Consider the following 24462-nt stretch of genomic DNA (forward strand, 5'->3'; position numbering starts at 1 on the left):
CACTCTTGCCATCTCCTATTTGACCACTTCCCATTTGCCTGGATTCATGGACCTAACATTCCAGGTTCCTATGCAATATTGCTCTTTACAGCATCAGACCTTGCTTCTATTACCAGTCATACCCACAACTGGGTATTGTTTTTGCTTTGGCTCCATCCCTTCATTCTTTCTGGAGTTATTTCTCCACTGATCTCCAGTAGCATATTGGGCACCTACCGACCTGGGGAGTTCCTCTTTCAGTATCCTATCATTTTGCCTTTTCATACTGTTCATGGGGTTCTCAAGGCAAGTACACCGAAGTGGTTTGCCATTCCCTTCTCCAGTGGACCACATTCTGTCAGACCTCTCCACCATGACCCGCCTATCTTGGGTGGCCCCACATGGCATGGCTTAGTTTCATTGAGTTAGACCAGGCTGTGGTTCATGTGATTAGATTGACTAGTTTTCTGTGATTATGGTTTCAGTGTGTCTGCCCTCTGATGCCCTCTTGCAACACCTACTGTCTTACTTGGGTTTCTCTTACCTTGGACGTGGGGTATTTCTTCATGGCTGCTCCAGCAAAGCGCAGCCACTGCTCCTTGCCTTGGACGAGGGGTATCCTCACCACCGCCCCTCCTGACCTTGCCAACAAAGGTCCATCTAGTCAAGGCTATGGTTTTTCCCGTGGTCATGTATGGATGTGAGAGTTGGACTGTGAAGAAAGCTGAGTGCCGAAGAATTGATGCTTTTGAACTGTGGTGTTGGAGGAGACTCTTGAGAGTCCCTTGGACTGCAAGGAGATCCAACCAGTCCATCCTAAAGGAGATCAGTCCTGGGTGTTCTTTGGAAGGAATGATGCTAAAGCTGAAACTCCAGTACTCTGGCCGCCTCTTGCAAAGAGTTCACTCATTGGAAAAGACTCTGATGCTGGGAGGGATTGGGGGCAGGAGGAGAAGGGGACGGCAGAGGATAAGATGCCTGGATGGCATCACCTACTTGATGGACGTGAGTCTGAGTGAACTCCGGGAGTTGGTGATGGACAGGGCAGCCTGGCGTGCTGTGATTCATGGGGTTGCAAAGAGTTGGACATGACTGAGGTGAACTGAACTGAATATTCCATTGTATATCTATCCATCTCTCTACCTGTACATGACATCTTCTGTCTCTGGTGAATATCCTAGTTTTTTTCTTTTTTTAAAGATATTTTGATGTGGACCATGTTTTAAAATTTTGAGTTTGTTACAGTATTGCTTCTGTTTTATGTTTTGGCTTTTTGGCCCTGAGGCATATGGGGTCTTAGCTTCCGACCAGGGATCAAATCTGCCTGTTTTGGAAGGTGATGTCTTAGGCACTGGACCGCCAGGGAAGTCCCTGAATGTCCCAGTTTGAATAGAAGTAGATGGCATTTCTCCCTAAATCCTATGTGTCAGGTTTTATACTCCCTGCCTGGCCCCATCAGGGCATCTGTCCTTGTTCAGCATTGACTGTTTCACCAGGACTTGGTGAAACACATCTGTCTTATTTGAGGAATAACTTAGTGCATATATTGGAAAGAAATATAGTCTTTGGAACACCACTCTTCCTGTCATTAATTGGGGCATTTTATAATGTTTTGATTAATATATTTATTAAGCTACAACTCTGCTAGAAGTGAAAATTTTTCATCATGCCCAGAGCAGAAAGTCCTCAAAGTATATAAAGATGATAAATGATTTCAGTTACTGTTGGGCCTGTTTGGGGCCTCTTTGCACAGGCTCTCCAGGCTTTCAGCGGAAGTACCTGGTAGACCCCGGGTTCCTGAGACCCGGGGAGCAGCGCTGCTTCACCCGCTACCTGGCCATGCAGACCCTGCAGATCGATGTCTGGGATGGGGACTCCCTGCTTCTTGTTGGATCTGCTGCCGTTCAGCTGAAGGTAGGTTTTTCCCACAGTTTCTCCTGCAAGGTCTGTCACCTGGCGGTGTTGGTCATTGTCCAGTGCTGGGCATTGGCCTGGCTTCTTGGTTCACAAATTCAAACACTGCCGAGTCCTTGCCTTCTCCCAAGGAAGCGATGTTTACAGAACCTAAACTCGATCATGCTAGCTTACATCCGCCCAGTCATCAGATCCTCAGTCGAGCAGGTAATGTTGGCTCTGCTCCCTCGACGGTGAGCACGGCAGTTCCCTGAGAGCAGCGAGGGGTCGGCCTTGTTCTCCAGGGGCTGGGCCCACGCGTCGGGGTGCGCCCTCAGGACGATGGGCGCAGTGAGTGAGTGATGGGCTGGGGAAGTATTTCCTGATGCCTATTCTCAGTTCCATGTATCACGAGAATCAGAATCTCATACTTTTTCTAACTGTGCTTTCTGTTCTCCTCATAGGCTAAAACTGAAATCTACGCATTAATTCAATTTTCTTCCCTGGAGCTTCTCCCCAAACCTTCCCTGTCGTGTGACCAGGACCCCAGAGGGTCAGCATGGGGTTACACGGCAGCATCTAGACCAGGCCCTGGGTCACATCCACTGGCCCACATGCTGTCCTGAGAGCTTGACCCTCAACCCTCCACCCTGGGGTGGAGCGGAAGAGGATACAGGGCCATCCCTACAGCTCTGGAATCTCTCTGTCCTTCATCCACTTTTCCTTCATCCCCTGTTTGTTTAAAATTGTTTATCTATTTATTCGCCTGGCTCGGGTCTGAGTTCCGGCATGCGGGATCTTTCGCTTTGGCGTGGGGTCCCTCTGGTTGTGCTGCTCAGGCTCAGTAGTTGTGTCATCTGCGCTCAGTGGCTGTGGTGCTTGGGTCAGTTGTTGTGGTGCTCAGACTTGGTTGCCCCGCCGCATATGGGATCTTAGTTCCTGGACCAGGGATTGAACCCATGGGTCCTGCCTTGCAAGGTGGATTCTTAACTGCTGGACACCAGGGAAGCCCCACAGCTGTTTGCCTTCTGGATTCCAGCCGCAGCCCCCTAGGTTACCCTGCCTGAGCCTTGCGTGGCTGGTCGCTGAGACCTGCAGGGCCGCTCCCATCCCCGCCTCGCTCCTCAGTGCCCTGCCCCCCGAGGAGCTCATGGCTCTGCTACTTGCATTGCATGTCCCCTTGCAGTGACTCTGACCCTGTGCTCTCCATCCTCAGGGAGCCGCCTGCTCCTCCCTCCCTTCTTCCCTCTTTCAGCTGGCCCGGCTGCAACTGCCCCCACCCGCGGGTCTCAGGGCCCATCTCTGAGTGGGTGACACCCCCAGGGCAGTAGAAGGAGCTGGGGGCAGTGTGTGCAGAGCACTGGGTGGGGTCCACGGCTGGAGAGGACTGAGCTACTACTGTCCTACCCTTTATGGTTATTAGCTTTTTAAAAAGTATCTGCAGTTTCTGAGGTGAGAAGCAATACCCTGTTTTTATTGCCATTCTTGCTCCCTGGGCAGCTGAGCGTCACCTCTTGCCTTGACCAGTGTCCCTCTGGAGGGGTCTTCACCCCATCCAGCCACCGGGACTCCTGAACCATGCCTATGTTGGCATCAGGTGGACAAGCACTGCTGAGCAAGCAGGATCTACACAGCTGGAAGCCCCCAGACCTGCTAAGGAGGGATCTTGTCTGAGTGTGTCCACCCCAGAGACGGACAGAGGATGGATGCTTGGGGGACAGGGCCAGAATTCCAGAAGCGGGAACTTAATGTGGACCCACGCTTCTGTTGCTATGTGAAGTCGAGAGGCCTGGTCACCTCCAGGCCTTGAAGGAGGAGGGGCCCAGCCCTCCCTCCTGGCCCCACTGCCCTTGGGCTCAGGCTGAGGACTGAGGGGTTAAAGTTGATTAGCAGAGAAGAGTGGGCTCCAGAACATCCCGGTACTTCCTGGGTCCGCCTGGCCTGGCTATGAGCCTGGGTCTGGCCTGGAGACCTTCCTGACCTGGCTCCGTCTGCCCTGTGGTCCCTTCTTAGACCCGCTGCTCATCTTTCAGCCACTCTAGAGCGCTCCCGGCCCAGGCCTGGCATGCCCCCTGCCTTCCCTGAGTGGAGGCCCAGTGGAGACTCCTCGGGGCTCCCCTTGTCATGCACTTCCCGACTTCCCCTGCAGAGGGGGCTGTATGAAGGGCTGCCAGGCCTGCTCAAGTTTACTCAGTGGCTGGACCAGGATGTACTTTGTTAAAGACCTGACATCAGTCTTTAACATCGAGGACTCGGGTTTTCAGAGCAGATGGCCTCTGCCTCAGCCACCCTCTGACCCATGCCTTCTCCTCTGCAGCACCTCCTCCGCCAGGGGCGGCCGGCCGTGCAGGTCTCGCACGAGCTGGAGGTTGTGGCGACTGAATACGAGCAGGACGCCATGGTGGTGAGTGGAGACATGACCAGGTTTGGCTGCGTCAAACCCATCGACATCCACACAGTGGTGAAGGGCCAGCTGCACTTGACCTTGGCCAACGTGGGTAAGAGTCCCCAGCAGCTTGACTGTTGTTCCCGGGTAGCCACTCTGCTTCCCATTTGGGGCGTGAGCCCCATCACAACAGTGGCCACATGGGCAGCACCTCTCGGTAGGAATTCAGCTCTCATTAGCTTGACCACTGAGTCTGTCCTTGACCACCAAATGTCTGTCATCGGTCACTGAATGTCTGTCCTTGACCAATGAGTCTAGCCTTGTCCACTGAGTGCCTGCCACGATCCCAGAGCCTCTGTCCTCGACCACTGAGCCTTCCCTGGCACTGTTTTTGTGGCGTTCCTGATATCTGGTTGGGGTTTGGGATTGTTTGCTGTCTCGGTCTTGCCCAGGTTCTGTTTCTGGTACTGTGCATGGGGCATCTCCATGATGGTCCTCACATAAGGTGCCTGGCTTCAGGAGAGATCTCGGTCAGCTCATAGCACTACCTCATCGTCGGGGAGAGACAAGAGAACTGTTCCTAAGCTCCACACGCACAGCTTGGGGAGAGGAGCAGAAGCACAGAGGAGCAGAGAGACAGAGGGACAGAGGAGCACAGGGATGCTCTCCTTCAGAGTCGAGCACCTTGACCTCATGTCAGATGGTATCCCAATAGCTGCTTGGCAGAGGCACCGAGGAAAGCCCTCTCTGGCCCTGGCATGGTCCTGCCTGGACATTCTCAGGTCTCCACTAAGCCCCTGATGGGACAGGGGACCTTAGGCCTGGCAGGCCTGCCTGTGCCCGCCTCAGAGCAGAGGGCAGCATGAACCCCATGGGGCTAGTGACCAGCCCACTCCATTCCCTCTAGGGGACCGTGGGAGGACTGAAAGCAGGGCACCGCCAAGCCATTGAGCTTCTGGACTGCAACCTCTCTGTTGCTTTCTTGCGGAATTTTCCATTCCTCACAGCCCAGCCTGATCTCAGAGCCTGCAGCCCCATGGGCCTCACCGACGCGTGCGGAGAGCCGGAGCCGAGCAGCGGGAGCCAGCACGGAGCTCATTAAGCCAGGTCTGAGGCTTCTGCTTGCTTGTTTACAGCTGTCGGATCCAAGGCAGCCTGGAAAACAGACAATATGGAAACAGCAAAACTCAATTAGGTCCTAGAGAAATAAATGAGCCGCGTGTGAGGAACAGACATTATTCAAAAGTGCCCACGACATAGGGGTGTCGCTAGAAGCCTCCTTCTGCCTCTGAGATTGTGTTGGCTATTTTTATATTTAATTCACCAGCCCACAAATATGCAGTGACTCCAGGTTTTAAAATCTTATCTTTGGAAGAAAGATTAGCTCCATTATATGTTATCTTAAATTGTCATTTTCATACTTTGCCTGCAAGACAGAGATAAGGCGGTGGGAAGGAGCCTGAGACAGCCAGCCTGGGAGGCTGCGCTGTCGCTGAGCAGGGATGGATAACAAAGCACCGAAGCTGCGTGCAGCCCACTTGTACGAAGCGGCCGCACCGCACTTTCCTCTGTACAGTCTGTGGTTTTTTGAAAAAGGAAAAATAAAAGTGTCATGGCTTTTATTTCTTTATAAAACTGGTTGTTCTGAGCCGAGCAGCAGGCACGGGCCGGCAGAGGCGGTAATGGCAGTGTGGGCCTTTCGAGGGGACAGAGGTGGGGCCAGCAGCCGCCTAGGCGGCACCCAGGCCTCTGTGTTCACAGCCGGGTTCAAGTGTGAGGCTGCGGATTGAGGCATGACGCCCGGGTTCCCTGGGAATCTTTCTGTGGCAGAGGGTCGTCCTTGTGCTCTGCGGCTTCTCGGTGCAGACGAGCTTTTTGACACTCCTTTCATGCCAGGAACTTCTGCTGCTTTACCCTTGTGGCTCAGACAGTAAAGAATCTGCCTGCCAATGCAGGAGACCTGGGTTCGATCCCTGGGTTGGGAAGATCCCCTGGAGAAGGGAATGGCTGCACACTCCCGTATGCTTGCCTGGAGAATGCCATGGACAGAGGAGCCTGGCGGGCTATATCCATGGGGCCATAAAAAGTCGGACACACTGAGCAGACCAACACTTCCTTTTCATCATTTAGAGATCTCAGAATTTTTTATCCTGTGATCCTGCTTGTGCATGTGACCATTGTATCTAAGGCCTCCTCCAGGCCTCCTCCAACACTTCCTTTTCATCATTTAGAGATCTCAGAATTTTTTATCCTGGGATCCTGCTTGTGCGTGTGACCACTGTATCTAAGGCCTCCTGAGGGACCAGGGGCTGCCCTGACCCCTGGCTGCACAGTCAAGTACTGGTGCTCTCGGGTGTCAGTAATGCGTAACGCAGCTCCTGACATCACTCAGGGTTATGGGAGCACCGGCTGCTGTGGACTTTGATGGATGACCTGGGTTTGGGGTCGAACAGTGTGATCACTCTGCATAGGGGAAGGCAGGGCGGCTGCCCAGCTGCTTTGGGAGCCCTGCAGATTTGAGGGTGTCTTGGCTTCAGATGCAGTTTGCCAGGACTGCATCTGAGTGTGTGGTGGCTGGGTAGGTGATGGAGGCAGCTCCCGTCACAAGAGGGGAGGCAGGAAGGCCTCCGGGAGCCGAGATTCCCAGAAAATGCTACCCACTCCAGTATTCTTGCCTGGGAAATCCCATGGACAGAGCAGCCTGGCGGGCTACAGTCCATGGGGTTGCAGAGTCAGACTCGACTGAGAGACCAGCACACACTGCTCTATAGCCATGTGTTGGTCGCCAGCTGTAACTTTCTGTCTCATGGAAGGGGACAAAAACCTCAGCAATTTCAGGTCGCAGATTGTGCCCTGATGAGACGTGGCACCTTCACCCCATGTGGTCCTGGAGCAGGTGTGCAAATGTAAATCCAGTTTCTCAAGATTACTACCCCTTTCTAAACAAGGGCTTTTCAGGTGGCGCTAGTGGTAAAGAACCCATCTGCCAATGCAGGAGGCATAAGAGACAGGTTCAGTCCCTGGGTCGGGAAGATCCCCTGCAGAGAGGCATGGCCATCCTCTCCAGTATTCCTGCCTGGAGAGCCCATGAACAGAGGAGCCTGGAGAGTTGCAGTCCATAGGGTCGCAAAGAGCTGGATACAACTGAAGTGACTTAGCACCAGCACGATAGCATGTTTCTAAACAAACCGACGCTCCAAATACAAATACAGTGGGAGGAAGTGATCAGGAAGCCCAGGACGGCCCTCATCTGTGGGGTAGGTAACCACATGTGCTGTTGGGTCACACGCTGTGGTGATGGTTGGTCCTCCTGAGAGCCGGAGCTCCAAGGACACTGTCCCCTGCCCCCGCAAGCTAGTGGAGCAGATTTGGGCTTTGCTGCAGTTCTCTGGGTTTCTGTGGATCTCAGTGGAGCTATTATCAGGCTCACAACATGCCTGCCTCCTTTCAGCTGGATCCTGGTGGACCACAGGCCTCCGTGCCCACGACCCAGGGGCCCACTTGCTGCAGGATTAAGGTGGTGGAGAAAGCCACGGCAGTGCGCCCTCAAGGACACTGCTGGTTCTCCCTTGTAATGTTTGCCCTTGACCCAGCACAGCCGTGGGAGGACTCAGGAAGTAATTGCTACACCGGCCAGTCTGAGAGCTTGTCTGGCCTCAGAATTCTGTCATCTTGGATGTCAGGGGATGAAGCCGACCTCAGGTATGAGAGCTCCTCTGAGTGAGGAGGGGTCGATACCAGGTTCCTTTCTCAGGGAGGAGGTTGACGATCCTAGGACGGTAGCTGCTGTCAGGTCAAAAATAGGTCCCATGGAGACGAGAACAATGCTCAGTGGCTTCAGTTTGCAGCGGAAGATGGAAGACCCCTGGGAAGGGTGTGGGGGCAGCCGCAGGGGATGAGAGTGAACGTAGGGCGGCTTCCTGGTGGTTTCCGGAGCAACAACAGAACAGTTCTGACCGCGGACACTGTGGGGCTGCCGCTGCCCCAGGGGCTCTGGACCATGGGCTCCCACACTGCCTGTGCGGCCGTTTCCCCGGGAGGATGTGGAAGAAGCGGAACCTCCAGTTTGCCAGGACTGCATCTGAGTGTGTGGTGGCTGGGTAGGTGATGGAGGCAGCTCCCGTCACAAGAGGGGAGGCAGGAAGGCCTCCGGGAGCCAAGATTCCCAGAAAATGCTCAAGAGGACCAGAATGAAAGCTCGCCGAGAGCAGGGCTCGCTCACTGCATCACCAGCCTTTAAACCTTGTCCCATGAATTGCTCCTTGATTGACCAGAGATGATTTCTGTCTGTCATTTTTATTTTTGGCCCTGCCACATGGCATGAAGGTTCTTAGCTTCCCAACCAGGAATTGGACGCTGTGCCCTCTGTCATGGAAGCTTGGCGCCTTAACCACCAGGGAGGTCCCTTGGTTTTTCATTTCTGAATCTGGCCTTTCCCATGCCCACAGCAGACCTTTGCCCTCATTCATCTTTTGGGGGGATGGTCTGCTGTCGCACCAACATGTTTGGGGCCTCCAGCTGCAGTTCCAGGGTCTGCTGCTGTTCCTTGGGGTCTGGGGTGGTCGTCCCCCTCTGGAGCAGTGCAGGGACCTTGACCTCCCTTGGAAGGATGGCTATCCTCTTTCCAGCCTTGGCTGAAAACAGCCCAGAGAGAGTTCCCGTCAGGTTGCTGGAGACATACACCCCACCTTTGTCCCTGAGAGGACAAGCTGACACCTGCAGGTGGGTGGGCGTGCTGATGCTTGGGCCCTGCGCTTGCCGTGAACAGCAGCCTCCCGGCAGCATGTAGACTTGCAGAGGTGGGGCTGAAGGGAGCTACTGAGCTGAGCAGGAGCGTCACCCCCTCCCCTGGGTCCCATCCAGGGGACAGGGTCCCCTTCTAATCCCTCCCAGAAAGACTGCCGGACACCCCAGACTGCCGGTGTTCAGCTCCCAGCTGGAATCAGAGAGATGAGTAGCGTGTCTTGTGTTTGGTGGTTGTTTCCGGATCTGACAGCTGAGCTCTGTCTGCCTCACCCCGAGGGGTGGTGGTCCCGAGGACAGGGCCCATCTACCCAGGCGAAGCATGTCTGTGGCAAACACTTGTCATCCCTGGGACCAGACGACACTGGAAATAGTGAAGCCTGCCCCGGTTCAGCTGGAGGGAAGTAGGGCTGGGCCTTGGGACACACTGTCCCTTGAAGCCACTTTGTTCCCTCCAGAGCTCTTTCAGCAAACAGCCCCCAGTCCCCGCATGGAGTCTCCTCTCCTCTACCCCCAGGGGCCCTGTATGGGGGCTCCTCTCTCCTCTGGTGGCCCTGCATGGAGGCTTCTCTCTCATCCAAGGGCCCTCTATTGAGGCTCCTTCACCCCTCCCCCAGGGTCCCTGTGTGGGTCTCCTCTCTCCCCGGGGGCGGGATACCACATGGAGACTCCTCCCTGCCAGGAGTTTTTGGGCACAGATGTTTGCAGAAGGGTACAAAGGCCTTCCTGCAGCAGCGTGACACTCGAGGGCTGACGACAGAGTCTGTGACCATCCCAGAGCGCGAGGCTGGGCTTTCAGGGACCTGCCTCAGGGGTCCTGAGCCCCAACTCCTCTCTGGAGAGCAGATGGCTGGTCGGAGAAGGAGAGGAGATGTGGACCTGGAGAGCAGGGAAAACAGGCCTCTGCTGGCCACCCACCATCGCTGTTGCAAAACAAATTCAGGCCAAGAGTGGAATGTGGGGATGTTGGTGGGTCAGCGGGTATTTGAAGCCAGATCTTCTTATCAGGGGTGTATGTGTGTTATCAGACTCTTTTCTGATATTAATGTCCTGTGCGGGGTGGTGTGTGTTGGGGGTGTTTTCATACAGGTCACTTGTGTGAACAGAGAGTGAGGAGTCCCAGTTCCCTGCCACCTTCCAGGTTGAGGGTCATCTCAAATGATGGAGTCAGCAACTTCATGGGAGGCAGCCTCCTGACACCTGGGGGCCCCAGATGTGAGTGGAGAGGGCAAGGAACCTGTGGGTGGGAAGGGAGGTTTTGTGCTTGGTGTGATGGGCCAGGGGGTGGGATGGAGTAAGGGAAGGGAGGCTCTGTGTGTGTGTGTGTGAATGCATGTGCAGGTACACACGTGTGAGGCTGTGTGGTGCCCACTGTCCTGAATCTGGGGGTGGACTGGTGGCTCACTGTCTGGCTCAGTGACCTGCAGGCCATGTTGAGTCACCATGCCCATCCACCCTGCCCTCTCCAGATGGTGGAAGCCACTGTTATTTTTCGGAGTTCATAGTCCTGTGAGTGATGTTTGTTTTTAGGCAGCTGCTGCTTTGTGGGGGGAAGAGGAAAGGGAGAAAGGTCAGGATAAACAGAGACTGATTTTTAAAACCAGTTAGAAACTCCTCATGTCGGAAAGAGAAGAATAAACCAGTTAGGAAAACTTGGGCGATAAAGACCTGGGCTTGGTGAAAATCTTGCATAACTGGGAAGATTTTTTGTCGAATGACCCACCGACCTAAATGTCAAATACTGTCCTTGGAATGAAAAGTGCAGGGTGCCCTTAGAAAAGCACCCCCCACATGTTGTGGGTCATCTCATATGAATCCAAAACCACCATGAGCTTCTTGTGTTGATGGCCCTTGATGTTGCTGGCCTTGAATCTGTGCCCCAGGTGGGAAGTCAGAGCTGGGGGGCTCAGGAGAAGGAGGCCTCCAGAATCCCACAAGTCTCCTGGAACTTCAGCCCAAACTTTGTGGGTCCTCCTCGTTCTTCCCAGGAGAGGGGCCTGTGTACATTCAGTTGCTCTAGGGGGTCCGCACTGCATGAATCAGGCAACTCATTTCAACGTCAGAGAAGCTGAGGCAGAGAGGTCAGGTGATTTGGCCAGAGGCGTGGTTAGGGTTGTGAGCCGGGACAAGAGTCCGGATTCCTTGCTTTGGGTCTAGTGCTTCTCTACCCCTAGTTGGTCTCTCTGCCCACCCAGAGGATGGATGGAGAGCTGGCCGATGGAGCAGGAAGTCCCCATCCCTGGGAACCAGTGGGAGTTCAGTTCAGTTCAGTCGCTCAGTCAAGTCCAACTCTTCAGGACCCCATGGATTCCAGCAGGTCAGGCCTCCCTGTCTATCACCAGCTCCCGGAGCTTGCACAAACTCAAGTCCATCAAGTCGGTTATGCCATCCAACCGTCTCATCCTCTGCTGTCCCCTTGTCCTGCCTTCAATCTTTCCCAGCATCAGAGTTTTTCCCATTGAGTCAGTTCTTTGCATCAGGTGGCCCAAGTATTGGAGTTTTAGCTTCAGCATCAGCTCTTTCAGTGAATATTCAGGACTGATTTCCTTTAGGATTGGCTGGTTGGATCTCCTTGAAGTCCAAGGGACTCTCAAGAGTCTTCTCCAACACCATAGTTCAAATGCATCAATTCTTTGTCACTCAGCCTTCTTTATGGCCCAACTCTCACATTGGTACATGACTAGTGGAAAAATCATAGCTTTGACTAGATGGACCTTTGTTGGCAAAGTAATGTCTCTGCTTTTTAATATGCTGTCTAGGTTGGTCATAGCTTTTCTTCCAAGGAGCAAGCATCTTTTAATTTCATGGCTGCAGTCACCATATGCAGTGATTTTGGAGCCCAAGAAAATGGTCTCTCACTGTTTCCATTGTCTCCCCATCTATTTGTCATGAAGTGGTGGGACCAGATGCCATGATCTTAGTTTTCTGAATGTTGAGTATTAAAGCAATTTTTTCACTCTCCTCTTTCACTTTCATCAAGAGGCTTTTCAGTTCCTCTTCACTTTCTGCCATAAGGGTGGTGTTATTTGCATATCTGAGGTTATTGATATTTCTCTTGGCAGTCTTTATTCCAGCTTGTGCTTTATCCAGCCCGACATTTCACATGATGTACTCTACATAGAAGTTAAATAAGCAGGGTGACAATATACAGCCTTGACGTACTCCTTTCGTACTTTGGAACCAGTCTGTTGTTCCATGTCTGGTTCTAACTATTGCTTCTTGACCTGCATACACATTTCAGGAGGCGGATCAGGTGGTCTGGTATTCTCATCTCTGTAAGAGTTTTCTGCAGTTTGTTGTGATCCACACAGTCAAAGGCTTTGGCGTAGTCAATAAAGCAGAAGTAGATTTTTTTCTGGAATTCTCTTGCTTTTTCGCTGATCCAACAGATGCTGGCAGTTTGATCTCTGGTTCCTCTGCCTTTTCTAAATCCAGCTTGAACATCTGGAAGTTCACAGTTCACAAACTGTTGAAGCCTTGCTTGGAGAATTTTGAGCATTAGTTTGCTAGCCTGTGAGATGAGTGCAATTGTGCTGTAGTTTGAATATTCTTTGGCATTGCCTTTCTTTGGGATTGGGATGAAAACTGACCTTTTCCAGTCCTGTGGCCACTGCCGAGTTTTCCAAATGTGCTGGCATATTGAGTGCATCACTTTCACAGCATCATCTTTTAGGATTTGAAATAGCTCAATTGAAATTCTATCACCTCCACTAGCTTTGTTCATAGTGATGCTTTCTAAGGTCCACTTGACTTCGCATTCCAGGATGTCTGGCTCTAGGCGAGTGATCACACCATCCTGGTTATCTGGGTCATGAAGACCTTTTTTGTATAGTTCTGTGTATTCTTGCCACCTTTCTTAATATCTTCAGTTTCTGTTAGGTGCATCCAGTTTCTGTTAGGTGCATCCTGTTTCTGTCCTTTATTGAGCCCATTTTTGCATGAAGTGTTCCCTTGGTATCTTTAATTTTCTTGAAGGGATCCCTAGTCTTTCCCATTCTACTGTTTTCCTCTATTTCTTTGCATTGATCACTGAGGAAGGCTTTCTTATCTCTCCTTGCTGTTCTTTGGAACTCTATATTCAGATGGGTATATCTTTCCTTTTCTCCTTTGCCTTTCTCTTCTCTTCTTTTCTCAGCTATTTGTAAGGCCTCCTCAGACAACCATTTTGCCTTTTTGCATGAGCAGTATGAAGCCAAAAAAGGTGGGAGTGGGTTTGTAAAACCCATGGCAAGGGCCTGGCAGGTCAGGGGTTCCTCAGGGCAGTGTGGGGAGTTACAACAGTGAGGATTTGTTGAGGGATTGAGAGCCTCTAGGGTCATTCGTCTTCCGACCCCTATTTTGATCAAAACCAGAGGGTAGGGATGCTCCACCAGAAGCTGTGTCTCCACCCTCCAGCAAAGTTCTGGAGGCAGGAAGTTGTGCTGAGCTCTACAAGGTGCTTCCTGACTTCAGCACAGCAGTGTGGTCCCGCATGGTCACGCTGGAATTTCATTTCTGGTTTCATTGGAACCGGGAAAGCCATTTGTCAAGGTGATGCAGTCTGAACACACTAGCTGGTCGATCACCCCCAGCCTTGCTTGTCTTCCACTCTTGCCCCTCCTTGTGGGACTGCGGGCCTTGGGCTGCTCCAGCCTGATCCGGATGGAAGCTCCCATCGCCATGGAGCTGGACCCCAGACACGGTCACGTGCTCTTTTGGAGTGACAGTGTGAGACATCTGCACCATCTCATGGCACCCGGAACCTGGAAACAGCGCTTGTCTCTGTTGAGGGAGGATGTGGAGCACTGCAGCAGGAGGTGGAGACACACGAGGACGGGGAGTAGGTGCCTGGCCAGCGGAGTTCAGGCTCGGGGTTACATCCTGTGGTTCTGGGGGTACCTGGAGGAAGTACCCAGCTCCAGGTCGGGGGCTCCCTCCCACCTGCTCGCCTGTGCCTGGTTTCATGATTGCTCAGGAGTCTGTGTCAGCTTGTGATGTGGCTCGTGCACATGTCACAGGAGCACCACGGACGGGAGGAAGGCAGTGCAGTGCTCCTGCCTGCCGGGGCCTGGCCTGCCTGCTGCAGCTTCTGTTTGTCAGCTGCACTACTTTCCTTTGGGTCCAGGGTTCCAGTAGAACCCCCAGGGGAGATGGTGCTTGGGGGGCCCCACCAGTCAGAGGAAGCAGGTTGCAGAGCACTGGGCTTTGGATGCAAGCCAGGGTGGTCCAGTCTTCACCCACCCTGGCCATCCAGGGGCCCCAGGCTGAGGGACAGGACTCATCAGAGCCCCCGATTCCTGATCTGAACTTAGGGCTTGTGACACCCCGACCCAGGTGAGTTTGAGGACCTGCCGGGACTGTGTGCCTGAGTTCAGAGTGGTGCTGTGTGTTGAGGTTGCTCGCTGGAGGGGCTGGGGGTGAGCAGGGTCACAGGCCTGGGTGAGGGGTGTCTCGGGCCCTGGGGCATCCTGAGGGCGTGAGCCTCTGCAACACTGAGCTTTTCCCTAGACGATCACCTAGCAGGGGATTCATACGTTTGCATCCTGGGACCGAGACCAAATCCCATCTATGTGAGAGGCTGGAGAAGGAAAGGATGCTGAGCAGGGCAGGATGCACCATTTCTACCCGTGTCAGTACCCCAGGATTCATGAGAAGCTGGGGGCTTTCTGGGCTCCCTCACTGGGTGAAGTGCTCTGGTAGGCACAGAGCCCTGGCTGTTTAGAGAGCGTAAACTCTGCCCTTTAACCTCTGAGCCTCTCTTTGAACCTTCCAGCAGTGAAAAATGTGGTCCAAGCCCAGAAGCTGGCCGATGTGGACAGCGAACTGGCCGCCCTGCTCTTCACAACCCCGAGACCGGGGGCCCGGGGGCCCCAGGGCATCGGTCAAGAGGGGGATGCTGTCCGCAGGCGCAAGCTGGAGCGCATGAGGGCTGTGCGACTGCAGGAGTGTGGATCGGAGCCGGGCCGCCACGGGCGGGGTGCGCTGGTGAGGCTGGGTCCTGGGTCCCCCAGCAGGAGTGGGCGGGTTCACCGGAACATTGCAGGAGCCACCCTGTCCCTTCTCTGTCCTCGTTACAGAACATGAGAGACTCAACTTCTCAGCCATCAGGGGAGGTTTTCAAGCCAGAATTATGGTGGTGCTTTGAATAAAAACCAATTCCTGGGCTCCATTCCAGTAAATTGCTGGTGCAGGGTAGGATCCTTGAAGCCTAAACTTTTAAAACAGCTCCAAGAGGTATTCTGAGGGTTCCCCAGGCTTGGGGAGCAAAGTCATGAGGACTTTATATCACAGGTATCAGAGCAACTGTGATGATCAGAATTCCCACTTTGGACTAAAAATCTAAGTAAGACCTTGTAGTATTTTGCAGCTAAGAAACAGAAGATGGTTGTACTTTATGAGTTTATGGGATGAGGAGCCCACAGAAGTCCTAGGGGCCTCTACATCAAGGCAGATGGGTGTCTGAATGGATGGCAACCTTCTCCAACCAGGCCTGTGCCCATGGCCTGTTGGGCACAGAGTTTCCATGCTTGGCTCTCACTTGGTGCCCACAGGTGGGCAAGGAACCGGCCTGAGTTGGTTGGGGGAGAAAGGGCGTGGAGCGCAGCAGGAGGGGATGTGAGAGGGGACATGGCCGGGTGGGGCCCAGACAGCCAGTAGACTATGGGAGCTGAGCGCAGTAGCGTCTTGCTGCCATGAAGCAGAGCTATGGCTGTGAGGATGCCTCGAGGGGAGGCTGTCCCAGGGCTGGGCTGGGGACAGGCCTCCTTCCGGGCCACAGGCCACTCCATCCATTGCCTCCTGTGCGGCCTCTGAGGGCCGATCAGCTGCTCCCTGGGGATGCAAGGGGTCCCGACCTCTGGGTGGCTGGCCACACGCACAGCAGGTCCTCTGCCCGACAACTGCCAGTGCTGTTGTTACCAACATCATTGTTATGATTAATTTGGCTGGTTTCCTCTTATTTGATATGTTCTGATAGAGAAAATCAACAGCTCAGAACCTTTGTTTTGAATACAGCAGTAAATTTAGAAGTAACTGGATTTCCAAATACAAGAAAATTTTCCGCTAAATTGTGATGATTTCCTGGGTTCATAGCCCTGGAGAATTTTGAGGTGATACGGTAGCCTCTCTCCCTTCCAGAGCTTTCTGGAAAGATTCCCATCTTTGAAGCAGAGATGGAAGTTCTGTGAAGTCACTGGGTCCTCGGGAAGAGTCAGCAGGCACCGTGTGCTGGCTGACCCTGCACATGTGTAGCTCATGGAACTGTGTGGTTCCATGGACCCCAGGAGCTGGGGGTCATGCGAGGACAGTCAGGAGACAGCTAGGGGTGCAGCTTTCTTTCCCTGATGATCAGACTCAAGGCTGAGGGTCTCTGGCTTCTGGGGGGAGGTGGTTGGCCTGGGGCCAGGAGTGCAGAGTCAGAACCTCTGTGGGCCCTGGGGCAGCCACAGCTTCCATGTGAGGGGCACTTGGCTTACCCTGTGCCCAGTGCCCAGTGCCCAGGTCAGCGGCTGCCCTAGTGACTGCTGTCGGTCACCGCCTCCCCTGGCGCCTCAGGATTGCCCCTCACACTAGCAAATTGGTGGCGCTAGTCCCATGTTCCGTGTTGTCAGACCACTCCAAGTGCTACGGAAGAGAGGGCTTTACTTTCCAGAAATGCCAGCACTTGGTTCATGAGTGTCCCTGCGCTGGTGGGTGACGTGCCCACCCCTGGACCAGTCTTGGGGCTGCAGTACCAACTGCTGCCTCTGGGAGTCAGAGGGGTCCGATATGTGTCATCACCTTTGCCTGCGTGGGTTCTGAATTAAGAAATAAGACATAACTATGGCAGAAAAAGACCAAGACATCACCTCTGTTTTACTGATGGCTCTCGGCATACCTGATGACTCAGATGGTAAACAATCTGCCTGCAGCATAGGAGACCCAGGCTCAATCCCTGGGTCAGGAATATCCCCTGGAGAAGGAAATGGCACCCTAGAGAGAGGGATCTACTCCAGTATTCTTGCCTGGAGAATTCCATGGACAGAGGAGCCCATGGGCTACAGTCCATGGGGTCGCAAAAATTTGGACACGACTGAGTGACTAACACTTTCACTCTTCACTTCTCCAGTTATCAAGGTGATACTAGAGGACTGGCTCATGTGTGTTACAAGACTGAGCTGGGTTAACAGTCTGGGTGGTGCCAGGCAGCTGCAGGTGGGGCCAGACCCTTCAGGCGGGTCCATCCTTTCCAGCCTTTCCCCCTGGCCTGGTGCAGTGTGGGCACCTTATGCCCTGGGCCAAACTGCCTCTGTCTGTGGCTTTACCCACCCGGCCTGCAGTGAACTGGGGAGTGGCTGTCGCTGTGCTCATCTGGGTGGTCAGTCTGAAGATGGGGCAGCCCTGTGCCCATCTTCACGGGGCCTGTGCCCCAGAGCCCTCGTCCTGGGGCCTCTAACTGGTGGGCAATACAGGCTGTGTCCCCTCCACTCTATCTCAAGTCCAGGTTGAAAAGCCCAGCTCTGTTTGTTTCTCACCCTGAATTAGGTCTGGCTGTGGTATCCAGCCCAGCCTGGCAGAAGTTCCATTGCATAGAGAAGCTCTGGTCATAAAATCCCCGCGTAGGGAGGTCTCAAGTATCAACACTACTACCCTCCTCTTTTCAAATCCCCCGGGAGAAACAAGGCTCAGCTTCAGTCTCCTGGGGAAAGGCCAGAGTGTTGGCTATGGGGAAGTCGATATCCAAACTAATTTACGTCAGAAGTCAAATTTGGTCCTTGCCTTCTGCGTCAGAGTCTGAAGGCATTCAGCTGTCCGGGCTCCTCCGTGTTTGGAGCCCCTCGCGGCCTCCCCAGCACATGGTGTCTCCCCAGGTCCTGGCCTTGAGGTCCGATGGGCCTTACTCTTCACTACAAGGTGCCCAAGAAAAATAAGCCCACCTCCAGCCTCTAACACACCTGGGGTGGCCAAACCCATGGAAATATGAAGCATTTGAAGAAGGAGGTGGACAAAGGACCCACGCCAAGGCTCGCCACGGCAGCGTGCCTGGGTCTGGACCGTGACCCAGCTGGCGGTCAGTCAGGCCTGGCCGCAGCCCCTCCTGGTGACTCTGCTTGCTGACAGGACTCCTGCTGCCACTGCTGCAGACCTGGCCGGGGAGCCGGTCTCATGTCTTAGTTTTGGGGCGACTCTCTCCTCTTTCATTGGCAACTTCTGCTTTTAGTTTCTCACTGCACCCAGGTGGGTGGTGGTGGTCTCAGGGGGCGTGTGGGCAGACCTCACCCCCCGTGGGTACATCACCTGTGGGCAGAGGGAACCAGGGCTGCTGCAGGCAGGCAGCCCCATTCTCTGTCCCCTGGGGCTGGAGGTGGCCAGTCCCACCTGACCCCTGAGTCCAAGAAGGGGGCGGTGTCGATTCCAAAGGAGTCTGGCATTTGGGGTGGAGAAGGGGAGGTGGCCAGAAAACAGCCCTCGAGCCGCGTCGAGCCTCAGGACCACGGCCCCCTTGGCCCCTGTGTCTGCAGGCCCAGCAGAGCCTCCATGCCCAGCACGCCCGAGACTTGCAGGTCATTGCTGCCTACCGTGAGCGCACGAAGGCGGAGAGCATCGCCAGCGCGCTGAGCACAGCCATAACCACGCAGCACACCATCCACGCCTCGCTGGGCGCTGCCGAGTTCTTCGAATTCGCCCTGAGGAACCCCCACAATGCGCAGCACACGGTGACCATCGAGATAGACAACCCCGAGCTCAGGTGGGATTGCAGGCGCCCTGTGAGGCCCCCAGCCTTTACCCTCAGCTCGAACTGAAAGCTGACCTGGTGTTGCCCTTGAGGGTCCTGGCCGCCGGGTCTGAGTGGGCGGGGGCATCTACCCCTACCAACCCATCCCCCCACCACTGGGACTGACCAGAAGGACATTGTGCCCAGCGCTGTCTCCCCTCCCTCCAGTCTCATCCTGGATGGTCAGGAGTGGCGGTACTTCAAGGACGTGGCTGACTTGCACACGCCACTGGAGGAGGACATGTTCCACCTGCGGGGCAGCCTGCCCCCCCAACTCTTCCTGCGACCTCGGGAGACTGCCCACATCCCCTTCAAGTTCCAGACTTTCTCTGTGGGCCCATGGGCCTCGGCACAGGTGAGGAAGGCGTCTTCTTGTGCAAAGGGGCTGGCCGGGCACCTGGGAAAGCCTACTTGCCAAGTTGTGTGGGAGGTGGGGGCCTCGTCCCGTGTGGTGAGACGGTTAGCCCTTGGCTGCCACTGTCTCACCTGTGCCCACCCCCACCCACCCATGCCCAGCACCTGCGCTGTGATCCAGCGGCCCTGACAGGGCACTCAGCACTCAGGAAAGCTGGACCGCCTCCTCTTCATCCTCTTTACTAATTTGGTAGAAGAGCCTTTCTTAAATCTCAGAGGAGCCAACGGGTTGAAACTTTCTCGGGTTTTCTACTGTCTGCTCACTGCTGCTTGCTCCTTGACATGAACTGCAGACACCTGGGGGTTTCTTGTCAGGGTGGGAGCAGAGTGCATGCTGTGATGGGCTGGGTACAGCAGGCGTGTTCCATCCTGACCCCGTGAGGTCGGCTCTGCAAGGGAGTGCTCACCACTGAGACAGGCGTGAGGAGCTCACAGTTTTCAGGGTAGGCTCTTTGGATGCACTTTTGGGGCAAGAGGTTGTCCGGACTGTAGTGAAGGTGTCAGGCCTCTGGCTTTGAGCAGAGCTGGGTTATGGGCTCTGATCCCCCTTACAGCTCTCAGCATGCCCCGCTTCCTCTTTGGGGCATGGGAGTTGGTTAATAACAGCAGCTGCCAGGGGTGGGGTCACTGTGAGAGTAAAGGGGCCTCTGAGGCCATGGACTCAGGGTGGCAACCGTTCCTACAGGTAGAAGGTCCTACAGGTAGAAGGTCCTACAGGTGGGAAGAAGTACCTGTCACCCTGGGCCTCCGTCTCATGACCCTGGGGGCTCACGGTTCCTCTTGCAGGCCTCTGCTGAGCTGAGATCAGAGAAGGACACGGATGCTGGATCACCCTGTAAGTCCAGCATGATGCCCACCAAACATGCCAAGGTAAGGGGCAGAGGACAGTAGGCCTCCCGTCTGGATGGTCTGAGATCTGGCGGTGCCGGCCAGGGGTCCTCTGAGTGGAGGGTGAAAGGTGTCATGGGTTCTGTGGTTTGTTTCTCAGGCCCCCATGCCCTTCTCTGCACCTCCTAGAGGGGAGAGGTCTAGGGTTGGGGTAGAGCAGGGCCCATGGAGGTGGACATTACGTGTCCTAACAGGGCAGTGGGAGCTTCAGCCGGATGCTGGTGTGGCCTCTGGGCAGGGGTCTAGGATGGAAACACCTCCCTGGAGACTTGCTTAGTGGGAAGCCAGCACCCAGCCCCAGTGTCTGCTGTAGCTGGCACCGCGTAGCCCCCACACTCAGGGTCAGACGGGCCTTCTGACCCTGACAGAGCATCCCGTATTGTGTAGAATCAAAGTGCTGTGTGTGTATCTGTGTGTTACTTCTGGGAAGTAGGACTCGCCTGTTGTTATCTCTGGGGATGGCTTTTTGCAGGGTACACGTCTCAATCACCCACCTGCTGATATAGGATGTCCTTAGGGGAGCCTGGGTCCCTGTTCTGTTCTTTTTTAATTTTATTGGAGTACAGTTGATTTACAATGTTGTGTTAGTTTCAGATGGACAGCAAAGTGATCAGTTAGACATCTACATATATCCACTCTTTTCAGATTCTTTTCCCATATAGGTCATTATAGAGTATTGAGTTCCCTGTGCTATACAATAGGTCCTTATTAGTTATCTGGGAAACTGTTATTTTATAGAAATTTGTTTTTGTTTTCTTTTTTTGGTAGACTAATGCCTTTTGAAAGTCACTCAGTTGTGTACGACTCTTTGCGACCCCAGGGACTGTATAGTCCATGGATTTCTCCAGGCCCTTTTGAAGGGCTTCCCTGATAGCTCAGTTGGTAAAGAATCCACCTGCAATGCAGGAGAGCCCAATTTGATTCCTGGGTCAGGAAGATCCCCCAGAGAAGGGATAGGCTTCTTGGGCTTCCCTTGTGGCTCAGCTGGTAAAGAATCCACCTGCAATGTGGGAGACCTGGGTTCAATCCCTGGGTTGAGGGGATCCCCTGGAGAAGGGAAAGGCTATGCTTTCCAGTATTCTGGCCTGGAAAATTCCATGGGGTCACAAAGAGTTGGACATGACTGAGTGGCTTTCCAAAAAAAGATGCCTTTTGAAAGTAAATGAAAGTAAAAACAAGAACACTTTTGCCCCACCCCTTACCCCAAGAACAGATTTCCAAGACTGAGAACCTGGCAGCCTTGTATCCCTGAGTCTCCCTGTTGGGGGGCAGTCCTGTGCCCATGACCTGTGACCCGGGAAAGTATGCTGTATTTTATTTAAACACGGAGCCACAGCTTTGCCTTTGTCTAAGGAATGTGTCAACTTCTTAGTTAGGGCTATAAATGAAATCTGAGAGGCTAATTTTTCCTTAGTGAATTTGGAGTTTTAAAACAAATCCCAGACACCTTACGAGTTTACTCATAATTACTTCTTTATGTATCTCTAAACTGATAAGGACTAATTTTTTAAGCTGACTTTGTGCCATCATCACTGCCCCCAAATTAGCAGCAGATCCTCAGGATGGCCTGTTGTCCCGTCCGTGCTCGCTCATCCTTTTGTGGTTGGTCTGTGGAAGCCGGGGCCCTGGAGTCACTGGGCGTGGGCCAGCTGCCATGGGCCAGCCTCGCTGGGCTGACTGTGCAGAGGCCGAGGCGGCTGGCTGTTCCTGGGGCTAATGTGTCCACTACAGGCCCACTGTCCACACCCATTATTCCATTAGGTGGAAAATGGTGAGACACCACTTCTCTCATTGTTCCTGTCCTTACTGCTTGTGATTCTTCTATAAATAAGAGCTTCCCCCGCCAGCAGTTTGGTTACCCTGAAATATATCTTACACCAGAAGGTCGGGGTAAATGTTGGATTCTTTCCCTTTGCTTATCAATTTTTAAAATAATGAGTTGTGCCCTGCTGCTGCTAAGTCGCTTCAGTCATGTCTGACTCTGTGCAACCCCATAGACAGCAGCCCACCAGGCTCCGCCATCCCTGGGATTCTCCAGGCAAGAACACTGGAGTGGGTTGCCATTTCCTTCTCCAATGCATGAATGTGAAAAGTGAAAGTGAAGTCGCTCAGTCGTGTCCAACTCTTTGCAACCCCATAGACTGCAGCCTACCAGGCTCCTCCGCCCATGGGATTTTCCAGGCAAGAGTACTGGAGTGGGGTGCCATTGCCTTCTCCGAGTTGTGCCCTAGGAACCTTCAAAGATGGTCCGTTTTGGGGGAGTCTCCTTATGAACTCGTGGTTTTATCTCTGCTGTGCAGCAGGCAGTGGCCACTAAACTGTCCTCTTTCTGGCCATGGCCATCCCTTTCAAGTTAGCTCCTGTGCCTTTTTAAAAAAAATTTATTTATTTTTGTGCCTTTTTAAAATTTTGAAATAATCTCAAACTTAGAGAACAGTTATAAGAATAGTGCAAAGAATTGCCATGTATTATTTACTCAGATTCCTAGTTGTTGACATTTTACCTCCACCTTATCATTTTGTGTCTGTATTTATCCATATACATATGTTTTTTTCTGAGCACTTTGAGAATAAGTTATGGGCAAATGCCCGGCTGCTCCTTGAAATGTAGAACTTGCAGGTCCTGAAAATGAGGATACTCTACCCCACAGCCACAGTTGTTGTTCAGTCACTAAGCCCTGTCCAACGCTTCGCAACCCCGTGGACTGCAGCATACGAGGCTCCCTTGTCCTTCATTGTCTCCTGGAGTTTGCTCAAACTCGTGTCCACTGAGCGGGTGATGCTATCTAATCATCTTATCCTCCGCTGCCCCCTTCTCCTTTTGCCTTCAGTCTTTCCCAGTATCACAGTCTTTTTCAGTGAATTGGCTTTTTGCATCAGGTGGCCAAAATATTGGAGCTTTAGCTTCAGTGTCAGTCCTTCCAGTGAATATTCGGGGTTGATTTCCTTTGGATTGACTGGTTTGATCTCCTTGTTGTCCAAGGAATTCTTAAGAGACTTCTCCACGCCACAATTCAAAAGCATCAATTCTTCGGTGCTCAGCCTTGGAAAATCAGAAAATTGACACTGATACAATTTCATTGTAGACCTGGATTGCATTTTACTAAATATCCCAACCCTGGACCCCTCACTCACCCTGGGTCCCACGGTGCATCAGGTGGTCCCAGCCAGTTTTCCTCGCCTTCCACAAGCTCAGTACTTTGGATGCACAAAGGCCAGTTCTTCCACCTGCCCCTCAGTCTGGTTTGTCTGGTGTTCGCGAGTCAGTGGGTTCAGGCTGTGCATCCAGGCTGGACGAGCACAGATGGTATGCTGTGTTCTTCTCAGAGCCTCTGATCAGGAGGGACACAATGGTGATTTGTTCTATTTCCAGTGATGTTGATTTAACTCTCTTACTTGGTTAAGATGGTGTCTGCCAGGCTCCTTCAATGTAAAATTAATTCACAAGTATTTTATAGATGATAATTAGAACGATAGTGTTTTGTCAGGAGAGACTCAGACTATGTCAATATCTTGCTCCTCATGCAGCTTCTGCTGCTGGTTTTCATATCCACTGATGATTCTTTTTTTTTTAATTGAAGTATAGTTGACTTACAGTGTTGTGCCAATCTCTGCTGTATAGCAAGTGCCTCAGTTTTATACATATAGACATTCTTTGTAAAATAATTCTTCACTGATGATTCTTGCGTGATGGTTGGTATCGGTGACTTTCAAATTCGATCATCCCTTCTACATTCTAAGTGACTAGGCAGAGCTTTGCCTCCCTCCACTCATTCCTGTAGTTTCTTTGTCACCATTTTGGAGCATGAATTCTTGTTTCGTTCAGCAGGTGGTCATTTGTCACTGTCTTTCTCTATTATACTGCTCAGCCACCAGGGGCTTCTGCTTTGAGCTGGCCCCTGTGTCCTTTTGACAGGTCCCTGCCATTGCTGGTCTCTTCCTTAGTGCCTGGCACATGAGCTGTTCCGTCCTGAGTCAACTTAGACTTTCTGCTCCGTGTCTGGATCAGCCAGTTATCTAAGGTTCCTGTTAGTGGAGAATGGTGTTTAGAAACTAAGGTCTGGTGCTGGGTGTGCTCATTATGACTGGGGTGCTCTTGCTGCTGATCCCTCTGAGCATTTCCTTGCTCTGAATAAACAGTTGATCACTGTAGAGCTAAAAGTCCCAGAATAGCAGTGAAATTCCAGCAGGAGTGTCAGGGCGCAGCTGCCAGGAATGTGGGTGCAGTGGTGGGGCTCCCCTCCCAGTGGATCATGAAGCCGATGAGCACACACAAGGCATGGAGACAGACTTGGAGACAGATGCAGGGGGCAGTGGCTTTCAGGTGACCCTCCGAAAAGGTAGAGCCAACATGGAGTCACTTAAAGACCCGGAGGGAACGGTGAAGACAAACAAGGGGTAGTGACCATGCGTTCAGGAGGGGCTCC

General features: G+C 53.1%; 1 protein-coding gene across 1 annotated transcript in view; it reads left to right on the forward strand.

Moving 5' to 3' along the window:
• The window catches only part of NPHP4 (nephrocystin 4), a 136862-nt gene that overhangs the window by 107128 nt on the left and 5272 nt on the right, over positions 1–24462 (forward strand). Inside the window, exons 16-22 of the mRNA XM_068986323.1 lie at positions 1733–1893; positions 4190–4370; positions 10091–10216; positions 14757–14965; positions 18481–18707; positions 18903–19089; positions 19935–20018. Coding sequence (XP_068842424.1) covers positions 1733–1893; positions 4190–4370; positions 10091–10216; positions 14757–14965; positions 18481–18707; positions 18903–19089; positions 19935–20018 — 1175 coding nt within the window. The remainder of the gene's footprint in view (positions 1–1732; positions 1894–4189; positions 4371–10090; positions 10217–14756; positions 14966–18480; positions 18708–18902; positions 19090–19934; positions 20019–24462) is intronic.

The sequence above is a fragment of the Capricornis sumatraensis genome, chromosome 14, assembly GCF_032405125.1.
Source record: "Capricornis sumatraensis isolate serow.1 chromosome 14, serow.2, whole genome shotgun sequence".
In the NCBI taxonomy this organism is placed as follows: Eukaryota; Metazoa; Chordata; class Mammalia; order Artiodactyla; family Bovidae; genus Capricornis; species Capricornis sumatraensis.